This window comes from Varroa destructor, unplaced genomic scaffold, assembly GCF_002443255.2.
Source record: "Varroa destructor unplaced genomic scaffold, Vdes_3.0 BEIS01000006.1, whole genome shotgun sequence".
In the NCBI taxonomy this organism is placed as follows: domain Eukaryota; kingdom Metazoa; phylum Arthropoda; class Arachnida; order Mesostigmata; family Varroidae; genus Varroa; species Varroa destructor.
This window is the reverse complement of record NW_019211459.1, coordinates 16,688,822-16,707,007: the sequence shown is the minus strand read 5'-3', so window position 1 is coordinate 16,707,007 and position 18,186 is coordinate 16,688,822. Positions and strand designations below refer to the sequence as shown.

At 40.1% G+C, this 18,186-nt stretch overlaps 1 protein-coding gene across 2 annotated transcripts; it reads right to left on the bottom strand.

Annotated features, from left to right (window-relative positions):
• Positions 1-5,938: 5,938 nt before the first annotated feature.
• Positions 5,939-17,618, bottom strand: LOC111253339 (uncharacterized). Of its 2 annotated transcripts, none has more exons than XM_022812592.2 (9): positions 16,523-17,618; positions 12,894-12,973; positions 12,104-12,235; positions 11,443-11,540; positions 10,713-10,804; positions 10,139-10,270; positions 8,164-8,276; positions 7,403-7,581; positions 5,939-6,700 (listed from the first exon to the last, which is right to left on the bottom strand). In XM_022812592.2, the coding sequence occupies exons 1-9, from the start codon at positions 16,881-16,883 to the stop codon at positions 6,244-6,246; spliced, it is 1,644 nt and encodes a 547-aa protein (XP_022668327.1). In that variant the 5' UTR covers positions 16,884-17,618; the 3' UTR covers positions 5,939-6,243. The 2 variants fall into 2 exon arrangements, with proteins under 2 accessions (XP_022668327.1, XP_086849287.1); XM_086993161.1 differs by lacking the exon at positions 16,523-17,618 and adding an exon at positions 15,911-15,978.
• Between the last annotated feature and the right edge of the window lie 568 nt (positions 17,619-18,186).

Below are 18,186 nucleotides of genomic sequence, written 5' to 3'. Positions count from 1 at the left end.
GGGCGCTCCTATTGTTCAAAGGGTTTTCTTTGTTATTAGCTCTATAAATGCGTCTGTTTGGATATTACATGTGATGAACGTGATGGCAGCCAGCTAAGTGATCCGGTAACACGGTCCCCAATGACTTTTCCTACGTTTCCCTTTTTCTCTGCGTCGGTCTTTTACGTTTTCGCCCTTCTGGGACAATGACGTTGAGTCATCGTACGCGCTTCCTTAACACTTCCCTTTAAAGTAGACTAATGGGCTTTAACAGAACTGGCTACAAGCTATTGGTACTGACCCTATATCCCAAGCAACAAATCATTCTTCATGTCACTAGGTCGCAACAAAATGAGAAAGGCACCTGGTTGACAATTGCCGGTAAACAAACTGCGTTGCCAAGTAACCTGTACGTTTCTTTAAAGGATTGTTGGCGCAACGAGGCCAAAAACAGACACTATTTGCTAAGAGTATTCGAACTAACTATCGTTTCACAAGTTGAAAAGAATTAAGCTAAGTCACATTATTTTCTTGTTGTTGTCAAACAAAGTTGTCATTCTCACCGGTAACTGTGACACAACGGAACAAAAAACTACACACTCACGGAGGTCTCGCTGTAATCAGCAAGTCAACAACCTCAACGACAATAAACACCGAAGCGGAATCTATTGGAAGAGGAGAGTTCCGTGAGGTTATAAACCTGCTTCGATTTAGGAGAACCCGTTCGTCGGACACGGATCCAGACAGAAATCACTTACAAATCTTGTAAGAACTCTGATCAGGACAACTAAAGAAGGCGAAGTCGCTACAATTTTTAATGTCCTTCCAGGAATAAACTATTACGATTAAATAAACAGTTGGTAGGCTGTTAATAATTGTCGGTCGATTTAATAAAGAGGCCGCGAATTCAGCGCTCGCAAAAGGCAAAATATTCATTGGCTAAATACCTCAGCTAGACGGAGACTGGGTGCCGATCCTTTTTGCAGCTTAAGATGAGTTTTCACACTGAAACGACGTATCATAAAAGGTAAGCCGTATGACTCTGTTTCACTTTAAGAAGCTCGCTCATAGAGCTTCTTTTGCCATGCGGATCTGAGTAACCAGCTTACAGTCAAATTAAAAGCCCTGTTTAGTATTGGTGGGAAATTTTGTTGGGACATTTAACTGAAGCTCCAGTGACTGGATATAAAACAAAAGAAAACAGCCAAGATATCCTCAAAAATGAGAGCGAAGGGAAGCTTTGACGTCAATGGCGAAGTACTCTTCGGAGCTTTTATATGAGAGACATCCATGAGTACCTAGCAGAACAATAGGAACGATATACCCAGGAGCTCCACTGCAGCCACCGTGCTAGATAAATACCGCACAATTCGGAGGCTACAGGGAGACAAAAAAAACAAGTTTCGTGCTTCCTGACGCAGTTAATGGTGGGAATTTTGAACTTTCAAAGTTTTATTCTCTGCGTAGGAAAAACCTTGTCTAATCTACGCGTGAATATAATTACCAATATGGTTTAGGGGATCAACCTCTTGTACACAGGAAGAATGCCAAGCCTGTCAAAAATAGACTGACTAACCTAAACCTTAAAAGGAGTTGCGAAAGCGGACATTTGTACCCTACACTTGCGAAAATAAAGAGAAACGTTAACTGGAGGAGACCCAAGCAAGAAAAACGCGTTGAAAACAGAGTTATTAGGACAAAAGCGCATTGAAAACTCCTTGAAATTGACCGGAGGACGCAGAAATGCCGACGTTTTAAAGAGTTCGTTGTTACAGGATACTTCGGCGATTTTCCTCTGCACGAGTCAGGGCGCATTCTATGCGTTAACAACCCCGGTTAACCACACACATTCGATACGGAGGCGCTCATTGTGTCTCCTGGGAGTTCTAGGATTAGTTTACAATGCAAAGTTGGGATGTTAGAGGGTGAAGTATGCAAGAAATGAATTATAGGTCTAGTAAGCATGACCTCGGCAACCCAAGACGTCCTCAGAAACGCCGCACGCTGCTCCGAAACCGGATGCATTGTCACGCCAGCGTGGTAGTTTGCAGTAATGCATTCGCAGTTCTCCTTTGCAGGAGAAGGCATGGAGGCAGTCGAACAAACAACGTTGGAGTAAACTACAATGTCAAAAATTTATCAAATCAAGTGCATATGTTCCAGTCAATTGTGCTCAGTGATTTTTTTTTCAAAAATTAGTGGTCTATCTTTATAATTATTTTTAAAAAAGTTTCAACCGTACAAGGTCGACCTTATGCAAATGCTTAATTTTACAAACTGTAATCCCATCCAGCTGAAATAATTTTTCAAATATTGTAGTTTCGATCTTTATGATTCATTGGGAAAATGTTTGCTTGACTGTGTTTACGGAGCAAGAGAACTTCCTTCGCTGAGTCACTACAGCTATAACATAAGTCCGTTGTGATAAACTGCATCAGCAGTTATTTCCTGGTACTACTTCTACCACTAAGTTGAGTTTATATCATCTTAATTATGATGAAAAACAAATATTGTGTGCCGTGATGTTTATCAAAACAAATAACAAATGTAAAATGGATGCAAGTATCACGTTAATATTTTATGTTTAGTAGCGTGTTGGCACTCGTTCTGTAACTATAATAGATGATATCTCCAACGATTTCAGTATTTTTTTTTCGAGATCGACACCATTTCATAAATAAAAATTCTATGATTTTTAAACAACAAGAAACTATTCGTTTTTGTATAAAGCCACGCTGTTCCAAAAAATTCGTGAGAAGGTCCTGTTTGATCCAATGCGTTCGGGATTGTCCATGATCAGGAGATGGCAATGTCTCGTGTTGGCAGGGGCTTCTTAAGAATATTTTTCGACGCAGCTCTCGCCTATTTGCTGATAAATAGAATTACTACCATTTTCTAGCGTCGTATACGAGCCTCGACGATGTGAACACGATTAGGAAGATTCGACACATTGTAGCATTTTGGTGCTGTAGTCACAGTACGCGATCTGCCTTCTTGTTGTTAAAAGACATGCTAAATTTGACGCACAATTATATGCCTTCATTCAAGCACACGTTCTAATTAGAAGAAGAGCAAAACATTTCGCAGGCAGGTTTGATTCAATTGTTTTTCACAGCCAGGAGCTACCGTGTCGATCGTACAATTCAAAACGTATAATTATATATATATATCTATATATATATATATATATATATATATATATATATATATATATATACGTTTTTAGCCTATATAGGTATATATAATGCTGACGAATCCATGATTTCAATTCGTATCTGCTTCGAGGAATGATACAGCCGATGGATCAGCGAAAGGGACTGATGATCGCCTCCAGCGTCGACCATTTTTCTTTAATAAGGAATTCTTTCTATCCAAAGCAGAAACCTTCAAAGCTTTTCGAAGCTATTCTAAGTACGCTTGTCAGGCGAGTGGCCCATAAATATAATACAACTCAAGACAGCTTCGACGTGTAACTGAGCCGATCTTCTGTTTGGAAACTTTCTCGTTCTTCAAAAACGATTGAAATATTATAGAAAGAACACTAACTACGCTTTCTGACATTTATTTTTTGAAAATAGCCTAAAACGACATTGTAAACAATGGTTTTGTCTCGTGCTTGTCGGCCAACCTCGTACATGTATATATACAGCAGCACAGATAGTTTACGTGCTAATTTCTACCTAAAGCTATTACAAAGTGCTTAATTTCCGTTAGATTTATTTCTTTTTTTACGTTGACCAGTGATTAATCTCTGTTGAACTATCAGTACACAGCGACTATATCTCTTTCAGGTAACCTTTAATGGAAACGCACATCGGAGTAAAACAGGTCGATGTAAGATCGAAGTCAAAACTTCGCGTAGTTTTGTCGGAGTGTAAGCTAATGCGATTAGGAGTTATGATATTTAATTACTAAATTTAAAACCGAAAATTATTTTATGGGATTCAACTGGAGTTAATCTGCCTGACCTATTCTTAACGGGCCCAAGAAAATTGATCCGCTGGTCTCGATACGTCTACGCGACTAGAAAGCCACTGTATGAAGCTATATTATATAGTGACATTGACTCAAAAAAGGCGAATAAAGAAGCAGCACTCATTGAAAAAATTCGGGTTTACACGCATGAACCCCATTTAGACAGAAATCGAAGTAAGCCCCGGCAAGGCTAGACGGGCTTAAATTACTAAAAGCGACCTTTAAGAATACTCCCACATTTTAACCGTTAGTTCGAGTGGGCTCAATGATCGTCGACCAGCGAATCGCTTACCGTATCGAACTGTGAGCCATGAAAGTATAGGTATTCTGTTAATAAATACACATCGATAAGCATCCCGACGGGCAATATTGTGCTAGAGAATTTTACGGCACTGCCGTATTAACACACAATCTTGTACATCTTCTAGATGAATGATCATTTCAAACTTCGTTGCGGACCCGCTTCTAACGTGTAGATCAAGTCAAAGTTTTTTACTCAAACAGAGTATTATATCGATTTTTGTAGTAACTCACGAAGGTTTATTAGGGTCCCGTAATATGTGTTATGTTACATTATAAAGAAATGTTTGTATTGTATTTCAATAGGCACGCGGCCATCAATGGCGAACCCATGGCTCTAGCATGATTGATATCGAATTAATAAAATATTTCGAAAAGTAGAATGCCCGTAAAACGTTCTGTTCTGTTCTATCTGCGAACGTAAATGAAATCGATTTCATAGCCTCTGCTAAGTGCTCACGCTTAACGTTCGGGGGTCACAGCAACCAAAAACAATGTCTCGAGGCTGGCGAGGGGTGCGAAAAATGCCAGCTATCTATTCAAAACTCCTAGGAAGTATCCTAGCTTTTTTATACTTGCTCTTTATTTCGCGAACTATATATGTGCCAAGCAAGATGGGAGACTGTAAGAACTACCGCAGAATCGATATTAATATATTATTCTGCTTTCTTTATGAAAGGAAAGTGTTTTTAAGCAAAGAACAAGTCCGCTTGCGGATCCTACCACATCTGTTATGATCAAACATCTCGATGTCTGCATTCTTATGGATAAAAGTAGAAAATGCATAGATAAAGCTAGATGTGCATCATAGTAACATTATTTGTTCCGTTGTTTTCCATCAAAGGAACAGCTAAGCTGTGCATGTAAATGGTTGCGGATCAATATTTGCTTGACACATACTGCCAATACTAACCCAGACTGTTATGGCGCGCTTTTTTAAATGCGATAATACATCGAACGTTGACTTAGTAAACTTGTTGATCACTAGGTCTACAATAATTCGATGTCCTTAACAAGGCCTACGAGGAAACGTAACGTTCACTCGATCAACGTGCGGAACGCACAAAACAATGGATCATACAGTTAATTCGGACGCGATTTAAGCGATTGTATGTGCTCACGGCTACTTGGCTCGGGAGACACAGTTTGCTTTTAGAGAGCTACGCCTTGAGGCTGAGTGGAATTAACTGTCTTCGTGGGAAAGTTCGTTTTGATTTGATAAAGCAAAGGCGCCATCAAAGCGGGTGACGAAAAGTCTCTCAGGGTGGACCATTGGACGGGGATTTGCTACAGCCATAATATGTAGCCAAGAACAAAGAGAGAATGCAAGTAGCTGGCCTTAAAAATGGCGAAGATAAATCTGCCTTCGATTGAATTATTTTAGGTTTAGATGAAAGGTACGCTTTCTGCAATTGAACGATGAATACATTTGTACGTTAGGCCTATGGATCAGTCTATCAAAAATTAAGCGCTATGCAAGGACTTTTTTTTTTATAAAATAGCACCAATGTCACAGAAAAAAACGGGAAAAAAAATCAAAAGAAATGCGATGCTGTTGTGTAAGGAACACCACTTCCTTCTCCCCCATTAATCGAATACAATCTTACTGAACTGTATGATCCTAAATCCAAGCTTCATACAGCATTAGCCATTTAAATAAAGAAAAAAGATTGAATAGTGACACTTAAATTTGAGGACGTTTAGGACACAATAATTTTTATTTTCAAAATTCTGTTCCTGTTTATAAAAGCAAAACCGCTTTTTGTCAATTGTTATACGCAATAATCAGAACCGATATCTGTTTGAGTTATTAGCTGGCATACACATTTCAGAAAAATAGAATCCGACCTCAAAAACACTAAGGACCGTTTACGTCTTGGTCTTAAAAAGCTTCATTCGTCACCTTACAGAAGCATTGTGTCAATGATATTCCCTTGTTAGTTCTTGCCTGACCAAGGCTATTGTTTCAGCTTGAATCGTCAGATTGGATTACTGAGGAAGCAATACCATATGTTTTCTATTCGACTGAAATTCCTCCTGGTTATCTACGGTATCGACAATGTGGCTCTCGTCTTCATTTTCAATTTCAGCTTCATCTGCTTGCTCATTCGCAGCCTTCGTTCGTCGAGTAAGCTTCTTGAGGTCTTTTACATCAACAGCATTTACTAATGCTTCTTCCTGGTGGCCTTTAGCTGTTGGCGGGAAGGAGCCTCGTCGGGATCCACCCCCCTTACGTCGCACCCCCAATCGACTTGACCCAGGGGTAAAAGACACTGATAATACCGTGAGGGACGACCGCTTTGTTTTCGGTTCGGCTCCTTCATCGTTGGTGCTTGCACCAACCGATGCATCTTTTTTTATTCGCTCCTTGTTCAAACCGTTCTGCGAGGAAGAACCACAAGCTGTTAGAAGCAGATGTGTTGGCAAGTGCTCGTGGGTAGGCCTTCTGTAAAACATCGATAAGCATCCGTTAGCCAGGCTGTTTAGGTCGTTGTCATGCTGACGATGTGTAGTACAGCGAGCAGGTTATAGGTTTACTTAAGATAACGGTCGTTAATGTTAATTTCTCACTCTCTTTTTGAAGACTTGTTGGCAAAGTCGCGCCGTCCAGCCGGCCCTTTGGCCCACCGCGACGGATTGGCTATGCATCATCTATCGAAACAGTGTGCACTTGCATGTGATATGTTAGACAAAAAAGATTTACTGATTATGATTGATTATGCATTTGGGCTTGGTTTCGATGAACAAACTTTTCATGTATTTGCACATTTTAAGTTAACGATATATGTGTATACGTGAAAAGTATATATATATATAGTCTATAGTATATATATAGTCTTACATTAATTAAGCTACACGAAAGGACGATGCTGCCTGTTTCTTTCGAATTATCAAAGATTGGCTTCAACCGATCAGCTCTGACTATTATGCTACATATGGAAAATAAGCGATTTATAGGTAACTGTAAGAATTGATCCGTTCACATAATCTGTGCGCGACTCTGCTATGGATTGGCGAGGGCAGTTGCCTACCGGAGCCTTAGCTTACTTGCGTATACGACACACTATACAAGATAGTTGGCCTTCTGTGTTTTGAAAGGCAAATTTATCTCTGTAAGTGCTTAAAGCGTTAAACGTTATGTACGTACGTTTTGACAAAGTAGTGAGGTGGCAAGAGGGGTTCATCGGGATCTTTTGCTAGTTCATCGAGTTTAATCTTCCGACCTTCGCCAATGGGATAGAGGGGTCTATAATACGTCTCGCGAACTGTGCCGAAAAGCGATGTATCACTTTGCACACTCTGGGTGCTTGTTGCCCGTGAAGTGTCCTATGAAAGCGATTCCGTCGAAAACAGACATTATTTCTTCGGTAGAACACGCAAACTCGTGTAAACGTCACTGAAGGTCAGTTTTAAGCCCATACTAATTGTCTGAATTAGCGGCAGACAATCGATTGCGTAATAAGTTAGTAAGAGTTAATCATAGTATGATAACATATTCTATGATATATAGTAGTTGGGATAATCGTCCTGGTCGCACTTGCTAAACCTAATACATATTCGTTAATGAACTCTTTGTCATTAACTAGAGAACCTTGTTTTTTTCGCGGGCAACATTTAGACAAAGTAGGCGCATCGTTTCATAGCTTGATATGGATGTGCGCATCTAATACAGGGCTCTATACGCATAACTTAGTCATCACATCCATGACTGGCACATCATCGAGTGGTAACGCTTATTTTACCGTTGTGCGATAAACGGTACACACTGTTTACTGCAAAACGAACGTTGCTAGACGATATGTAAAGCTACGTCTAACGCTTCTGAGGAGACGCAATCAACACCCCTGCCTCTAACCTAGGCCCAGACTTTCTCTCCTTAGACTTGATGCTTCTTCGTCCGCCACTTACATATGGCCTGTTACGTCGTCTTCGCCGAACGTAATAGGTGAACACGCCGATAAGCACCGTGATAAGAATCGCTCCAACGATGATCGATGCTAACGCGATCACGCTTGATAAACCTATTCAATAAGGAGCGGACCCAGTTAACGGGAAACGTTGCACGAAAAGCTGAATTTCGCGCGTGCAGTCATGCACGCGATTAACGTTTTGCTGAAAAAGGATTTTCATCAATAATACAATTTGGCGTCGTCCTGTGCATTTCGGTTGCGCTCCGTGCGAAAATTGGCTATGAAGCTATATGACAAGGGTGGAGTGCTGCAAAGGTAGGCTAACAGCTGACGCCCAAACACGGGAAAAATAAACTTGTAATCGAGAAGAAAAATACGATTCCAGTCACGCGCAGGTGAAGGCGTAAAGCAAGTTTAAGTTATTCGTGTGTTTATACTCTTGAAACAGGAAGTAGCCTTGGATCTGACGTGGTCGGCAATGAGCATGCCAATAGTAATATTTATGTGCAAAAAGTTAAGCAAATTCTAATCACTGAAATTTACGAGGACGGCGTTACACCACTAACTGGCGTTTATTGTTACCTGAGTATTGTTAAACGGTCCATAGAGTTACTTACTATTAATGACTTTTAACGTATGACGTTCGACTACGTATTCTTTAATTTCAGTAAGCAGTGATAAACGCAGGCGATTTTTACCATAGCTCAAACCAATCTCGAAAAGTCAACGTAGCTACATTGCAGATGCATGTAAAGAGATGAATAGGAACAAACAACTATGGATCAGTGCACGCCTGAGTACTATGTACTGATTACAGATGTGTAAAAAGAAAAACGTTGAAAGCTTCGTCACTTTGTGGTAAAGAGTCGTTCTAAAATAACAAACTAATAAGTAGTACTAAGTGCGTAAAAACATCACTTGTCAACTATTATTATGTACCATTTATAAAAAACTTCTCGCAGACCCTTCTTCTCCGCTTTGTTGATATCATAAAGATAGAACTAGGTAAAAAAAATCAACTAGATCTAAACTACATAATATCCGTCATTAGATGCCTAGTATCCTGGGAGACAGGTTGTCTACAGATCTTTGCATGGAGTATGACCGTGTATTTCCGTTTCTCTCGTACTAGTGACCATAACCAGTCACACCGGTTTTGAAACTCTGCCTCAATTTACTTTTGTCACCATGTGATTATATAATGTGCTATCGTGTAACAAATTAAGCTGGCGATTTGTTATGCTAGCTGCATTGAAAAAAAAAAAGCATCTGTGTTTGGAATTTACGTCCGGTGGACGTTAAATTCAAAATGGATAGCTCGCCGGTTTACAGCATTAAGCGAACCGTGCGTCTAAAACCCAGTTCGAACCCAGACCATAATATGTCCCCAAAATTAGCAGGCTAAAGTAAGCCAGCTACACATTAAGCTGTCAACTGCGTTCGACGATACTAAAGCAGACATGAGCGAGCCCTGTCAACCGTTCGGTAATACTTTGAAACGATGAGCTAAGTATGGGTTGTTTTTCAGCATTTATATGATATTGCTGTACACAGAGTAACAAACATATAACTAGATACACCGGATAGGGCAAAAATGTCTTGATTTTTTACATCTATGCAATATAATAACGAAGTATTCAAATATATTAGTATATTCTATATATTTTCTCATATGAATAAATAACTGCAAATGTGTTCTTTTTCCATCCTTCGTTTTATATATTTCTTAAGCATAGAGAGGTTTTGATTGGGCTCATCTGGTGCTGTTACAAAATTTGCACCATCTATTCAACCTCACGAAAGCCATCAATAACATTTATTGCGCTTCTACAAGATAAAAAAAAAACTCATTATTAGAACAATAAAACAGCTGTTGGCTGCTTTCGAGGATTTTAGGGCTTATCGATGTCGGCTTTCTGGGGCTGTTTCGTCCGTTCTGGCCATTTTGTAAGATTGATCATACTCATACAGACACTTTTCGTCGGAGCCATCGCCGCAGTTGTTGAAACCGTCGCAGACGAATTTGTGGTGGATGCAGTGTTCCTCGCCTCGGCAAGCATACTCATCGCGGAGACATCGTTTCTGATTGTCGCCTACAAGAACACCTACCAAATAGACAGAACATACATAGAGCCGACGTGCGAAATAAGCTTATAGAACTTTACATATAATCACACAAACTCTGTTCCAGCCGCACGCCTCCCTCCTGCAAACACGGACTCACTACTACAAATAGTCGAATAGGAAAAACGTATTGAAGTGTACTATAATTCGCTTTAGAATCATACAGAGTCTTGAACAGGGTCATTAGAGATCAGCTATCGAGGAAACTCTAAACCATACCAGCGGGTGCTTTCCATGCCCCCTATAAACTCGAGTCAAGATTAACAACGACAACTATTTAATAACACTGTATAACGTTGTTATCCGCCCATCCATCAAATATCTGCCCTGCTGTCGTCTGGGAAACGAAAAATTCGACAAAATTTAACGAAAAATAGCCGCCGCTTAGAAACGCTTTCTTTTCGGTTACTTTATTCAACTTACTTGGCCTTAAAGCTGTGACTGTCATCACAAAGCCTACGCGATGTTCGCCATATTTCCAGTCGGCTCGATCAGTACGTATCTTCACGTACAAGCTGCAATATTAATTCTACCATAAGATGTCGTCTATTGTAAAAGTTGTGATTCGGCAGTAAATTCACATTCAATTTAAGAACATTAAACATGTGCACGTTTTTGGAGATACCCACACAACCTTCGGTATCGTTTCGATGCACATGAAAAACATACAATGACTTGTATGTGGAGAACATTAGTTTAGGAATGAAATGGAATGTTTCGTTAGACATTACTTGAGACGATTGTTTTTTTTAAGCACAAAACGAAGTGTGTCTGCGCCTAGTTAACGTGCTTTCCTATGTTTGGTGGGCAAACAGGCTACCATTGAAGCACAGACAAGAGCCTTGAATTTGCAGTTGTCAAGTAAAGCTAGCTAAGCATAGACTAAATACAGATCATAGACGGTAGTAGTAAAAAAATTACGGTTAAAACTTCGGACGTGTTGCGTGGCGTGGGTCTTACTATTGCTGCCGTTACTCATTGATAATGATTAAACCCTATAGAAAAACGTACTATTTCATAATACAAACGATGAGGTATTAGATTATTATTGCAGAACCAAAGGTGATACTTGTTTTTAACCTTGCCTCATTGTTGTTTTAGTGTGGGCCCTGATAAAATTAGTCGTCGCAAAGAAAAACATCGTAGGTCAAACCTGTTGTGATCGAACACTTTGGCCTTCGATCCCCTGGGGTCGTTAATCTCTTCACAGAATTGGACCGACTGATTCATGTTTTCGTTTCCACCCCAAACCTAAAAAAGGATGGAAGCATCATGTTAGCAGCACCATAGTACATATGGCATACAACAAGATTATTTATCGCCATGGGAGTCTTGCTGTAACATAAATGTTGGAAGGTAGGCGTTTACTCGTAGCTTCCCTAGTTTACTCGTATTTAACCGATTTATGCTCACCTCACGAACTGTGCATAGGCTAAAAAATAAAAGAAAGACTTTGGTCAGTAACTAGATATCGCCCTGTTTCTTAAATCCGTAATTCGCAGGCCCGTAAAGTCGTGGATTTATTTGTAACATTCACACAATTCACAGCGAAACCTTTCAGTCTGTAAAGGACAAAGCACAGCTTCGCTGCTGGTCTTCGCTGGTCCTCCCTTGCTGATGATGATACCATCATCAGCAGCAGCAAAGGAGGACCCCCCACTGTCTCAGTTTTCGAAACCCGTTATTCATTGCTAGATGTGTCTATGCTGTTACTGTCATTATTGAGCTATCTAGCTCAGGACAAGGTCTTTGCAAAATGTATCCTTGCCATATTTTCACATGCTGAAATATGTTCAGTTAATTTGTTACCTTACCTTAACATAGGACTGGCACGAATGGGGCAGATCAAGCTTATGTACGCTGAACGCCATCTTTGAGTTGTTCGAAGTCGATACAAATTGCACGATACATGTATAGCTGTTTGTCAGACCCATGCCGGAATTCACCTGAAATAACCCAAGACCAGAGCAGACGTGATGCTTAAGCAGATGATACGTCAAATCTACTGTTATCCACTCTAATTAGTGGCAATCGATCTTTACAGTTGTTGATTGATGCGCAGGTTTAACGTTGGACCTCTATAAAACCAGCAGCCTCCTTGTTGCTGTTGTTTTCAGTGATGTCCCCTTAATCGTGGCCGTAACGTTTCGACTTTGTGTCGTCTTTTCAAATGAGTGTAAAAGTAGTCTAGATTTTCGTAGTTAGCTATAGTCATAAGAAGAACCAACACAATCTACGAAGATACATGGTTATATATGTCCGTTCAAATTCGTATAAATTACGGTAGCTAGTGTTTGCGAGCGAATAAAACAAACGGTTTCTTTAGCAGATTTTCTGTGTTTTTATTTATGCAGTAGACTATTTGTACGGAACACCTTTCATAAATTGTTTACCGAACCCCGAAGCGATGCTGTTATTGTCGTGCGAATTTTAGCCTTTGGCAATTTTGCTGAACAGTTTTACCGTTTGAAAGCCGATTTCATGGTAGGAAAGTGTTATTACTCCGTAGATGGCTATTATCGATACGGTTTAGACAACGTTAACTGCTTAGCTCAGACTTGACCAAGCACGTCCGTTATACTTCGTACATTATATTTGACTTGCCTCGATGGCTGATCCGGGTCCGGTGGCGTTAATGAGGACAACTGCCCTTTGAGAGTTTCCACACTCTCTTTGAAGCGACACTACAGGCGAAAACAGTAACACAGACTTATAATTAGGTATTCATTTGTTTTCAGGCATTTTTTAGATGCTTGAAATCGCTTCTAAGTTGACAGGCGACAGCACGTCAATAAATAGTAATAATTTTTAACTATTGATAGATAATTGCGATGCACGTAATACGATACGTAAGTTACTATTCAAGGCGATGCCATGAAAAAATACAGGAGAAAAATGCAAGAGATGGCATATCATATTTTTTTGTACTTCTTTGTGTACTTCTATTCATCAATCAGTCAATGAATACCGCTTCCTTTGTTCTTGAATTCTATGCCCCGGCTTAGAGACTGTACTTTGACTAAACGTAAACTGAAATAAAAAAACGCGTGTGAATTAGAGGAACAATTACCTTAAACTTCTAGAACGGTTTTGTCTTTTTTTTTTTATTTGTGAACACATATAGTGATGAAAGTATAGAGCGAAGTTCGTAACAGCTTGTTGTCTTAGGATAACTTGGTTTGTATACGTGATCATATCCTTGTTTTAATATCGTACAGAGCCATGAATCGAGAACGAAAGTTTGATGATATTAATTTTAAGATACAGAGCCAGACAAAAGTAACTTGGCAATTGAATACTTATCATTGAAGAAACCCGTCCTTTGTTTCAGTATTTTACATATTTCATGCTATTTTAACAGATGTATAATAGAATAGAGGATCTCAAACTACCATATGACTTCTTTCACAACTGGTAGATGCCTCTTGCTACATAAATCAATATTTGTGCTACTACAAAACACCTGTGAATGCACCTGGTTCATCTTGTTTTTACAAGTACCGAAAAAGGCCCATGTTATAGTTTTTAGTACTTAGATGCCAACTTGTTAGACCCCTAACGGAGTCAAATCAGCGATACTATTGGTCAAAGAAATACCAAACACTTAACCAATGCAAAAATTGTTAGACGCACGAGCTAGCAACTTAAAATGGGGTCTTTTGTGCAATTCCAGACATCTGGCAGATCCAGATCAATAGCCTTTTTGCTATTTTTCGTTTCCTCGATACCTGCAGTTTCAGTTGATCTGTAGTGACAAACCGCTGAGTTAAGCACAAAGGCGTAATGTAACGCATGACAAAGCATATTGTGGTCGCTGACAAGGGTTATTTATAATTAAATATATCCAAAGACACAGTTTCATAGATAGAGTAGAGACATTATGTAAAAAATGTAAGGCTTTCTTAACAAAATGGCGAGACATGCAAACTACTTATTTTTTTACCACCCTACACAACCTCCCTTGATTTGCGTGAATCCATGCTAATTGGTATAATTTCTCGAATGTTCTACTTTTCCCATCACCTCAAGCTCCAACATGTTGAGTAGAATAGGTATCAAAAACCAGGGCTTCAATCTCCAACATTTCCTCAATGAAAGCTAAATGAGAGAAACGCACATTATAACTGGATAATAAAAAAATTTTTGTTATTAAACACAATCAGCAAATGACACGACCGTCATGTATGTAATGTAACTTTATTTTCAGTGGAATCCGGAACTACAAAATATAGATATCTTTAAAATATTGCCGTCGATGCAGAGGGGGAACAAAACAACAACCCTCTGACACCATTTTGACAAGCAAGGTCTAATGACATTCGTGATCAGTTTAGGCTAACAACGCACGATGATGCATAGCGGACAATCGCTGTCAAAAATTATGCGAAGTCACTGAAAAAGTATACTGCATAGTGGGCATTCCTGTGAGCAAAAAGGGTCAGTCAGAAGAACACGACCGCGAGGCTTTCATTTTGTTTGCCCCTGAGATATCTCAGGACTCAGTCGTCCATTTTTTTTTTTCATCCATGTTGTGCTCAGTCGAATAACGCTGAGCTGATATAGGGGCTCGTTTAAGAAAAGCTACGAAGACAAAAGCCAGTGAAACACTTTTTTCAAGGCTTTCAAATGTCTTATTGTATATTTGTCGCTTTTTTCAAAAAGCGGAAATCTATCATAGATCGACTGGAAAGCGTTTTCCGATGCGGTATCTTCAATTAAAAATTTGGAATGACAAAGACTCCTATGGCGGGTAACCTGTTGAAAGGTGATGAGAAAAATTCAATCTTCGAGCAGAATATAACTTTCTTATAATTCGCACCTGTGTATAGTACGTCTCATTGGCAGCGGGCCCTTTTCAGCCTATGCTTGAATTTTAACTAATTATACAAATTAGCACCGGTAAACAACACAACCGTTGCCCATAGTCATCTAAAATCATTTTTTTTTGTAATTTCGATACGCGTTATATTAATATAAAAAGTTCAACCCTGTTTCTTCATGTTATGAGGTATGATAAAATAAAGAAAATTTCTTCGGACATCTACCATGCTTATTTATGGACAGATTAATTACTGGGAAAATGAATAAGCCCTAGTCAATTTTTTGCGAATTTTTACTTGTCTAATATAACGACAATAACAATTTGAGGTTCTATCTACCCACACTTTTCCTGTAATGCACTACTATCCACTGATTTCGCCATTGTATTGCCATCGGCAAGATCAATCGACCGAGCGGTTAACAAATTTGGATATAGACATTAATACTATAGGTGTAATACTGTTTACACTGGCAAAGGTTCAGTCAATGCAACTGCAAAAATTTCCTTCAGGAAATGATATCCTGCATAGCCTTTACGATTTCATTTAGTAGACAGATTCCGACTCTACAATGTCTTAAAGGTCCAAGAGATAACTCAAGTCCTGGTACATTGACGGGACATTTGCGACTAACCGTCATCGTGCACATGGCCAACAGTTATTCCTATTCACCTGTAGCCAATGATATAGAACTAATGCTTTACTCAATTCTAAGACTGTTTATGAGGCTTTCGACTAAGTGACGCTCTGTAATATTCTATGGAGAAACCTAATCGCACTAGTAAAGTTGCCAAGACGTACTATTTCTCCCAAAGTCGATGCACGCCTTTCTAGGTCACAGCTATGTCTAGCTAGGTTTTTATCGGCTGACACGGTAGTAATTTAGACGTCACATGTCCTGCGTAGACTTCTAAACGCTTACGTATGTGCGCATTCTTTCTTAAGAACTTCTTCTTACTCAAAAAGGAGACGAGCTCTTATGACATCTTATATTATGAATGGCGCATGCGGCACTTGAATGGGCAAAGCATTTAATCGTTGTGACATTTTATACAAATATAAAATTCGATATTTCTGAAGATGTCGGGCATATTACTTCGTTGCCTTTGAGCAAAGTCGTGGTCATGTTTAATCACGTCGATACGAACAATCAAGTTTTTAATCAGTTTAGTCTAGTTGTACGTGTTGTGTGCGCCAATAGAATTTCCATCGATGTACCTTTTCTATTCGGACACTTGGTCCTGCTCAATGTTGTTTATTGCATGTTTGCTGATACTAACTAACGCAAGCCTTCTAACGCATTTCTTAAATGCCACCTCAGTTACTGCCCTCTTTATATATATAGAGATGTATGTCTAATCTTATAGTTAACCTATGGCGTGTAGGGTTTTCTTATCCATCTGTTTTTTGTACCTGTAACGCGCGGAACCGGCCGACCTGCTTCCGCTACAGATTGCGCAGCCATCAGGCCCAATGCTACGAGTGCCATCATCGTAAAAAAATGGTGCTGGTGTCGCCGTCTCCCGAGTCCGTCTCGTATCCATACCGATAACGATAAACCTTGGAGAAAATGACACAGTCCATCATTTATCGCGTTATTACTGGCAGCACTACTGCTTATTGTGGTAGCGGTGACAATGCGTCCGCTGGCCTTTCGGCTGCCGTTGATCCTGCATCGAGAACTTAGCGTAAACCTAGTCATCGCTACCGCAACATGATACGAAATCCGACGAAACGGATTCGTTTGAACAACTGCACGAAGTCTAGGCGTCATCTAGGCCACATGCGTGAGAACGCTGGGTTGAAGACAACAAGTTATGAGTGTCAAATAAGATCTTAATCAACAGGCGTTCTCGTTGATTCTGGAGACGTTTATTCAAATAAGCAGGAGATAACCGTATTGCGAGTATCACCACTGATGTCACCGTTTGTTCCTTAGAGCTTCGTAGCTGTTCCACAAGGGTAGCCGAGGTCTATACATCGCATTTGCTTATTTTATCTGGTTGTTCCAAAGCTCGATCAGTACGTTAATGGTACAAATCACATTAATAGAACTTTATAGTTCTATTTTACTCGTTTTGTCCTCTATGGTTAAGTAGCGTATAACGTGTGCACAGACGCGACTCATTTATGTATCCGAACCGGCCGATAAACATAATTTGACAACAAGAGAAACACAGAACGCATAGGGCCATATGCAGCACAAAAGACCAATTGCGCGCCACGATGTTCCACCTTTGTCAACACAAAGAGGCAAATAGACGGACATACACGTTGTCCGTTCAACGACCAGATAGCTCGACACCAGGCGATACCCTTCTAGGCATTCCCCTCCATCGCAGAGTAGTCGCGTCTACTCTCGTCTGGAGCACTGGGCTCCTCACTCGCACACACAGTCTCCAGCTCTTCCGCTCGAGTCGGCGCATTAGATATCTATATTCTGATTGTTGATGGCTAAAGCTGCTAGGCATCGTTGTATTGTCCATTCCTGCGAATACGCACGATACGGCGTATTGGTAGGGCCGCCTCGAGCGAGAATACAGCCATATTGGTGGCTTTGAAGCATTATCTCTTTTTCTTCCTCTCTACCATAGGAGAGACTGTATTATCAAGCGGTGCACGATAATAGCGCAGCTTCACAGGACCCATGGAACCCAATCCACAGCCTCCGTGGCTAGTTTGCCTGTTGACGGTGATACCCTGCCTATGGGCGAGAAAGGGCAGAACCGCTCACGATGTGACAGTAGCTGCCAATAATGGTACTGGCAAAAACAGTAGCTGGGGTTAAATAGCCACACACTACAATCGATGTCCACAGCTTTAACATCGGTGACATGCTAGTGGGGACATTCTTTTTCGACCGACGTGGCCATTGTCCTTCTGCTACGATTAAAACTACAGCCAATGATTGTTGTGTATTGACAGAATCGAGTTCTCATCCACCGACTACGTCAGTAACGGGTACAAGAGCAGTGCTTAAAAGCCAATGAGCTATCGTAAAGGGAACGATAAGAGTTCGATATCGGGGGTCCAGAGAAGCGCGGACAAAAACGTGTGATGCTTACCACATCAAGAAC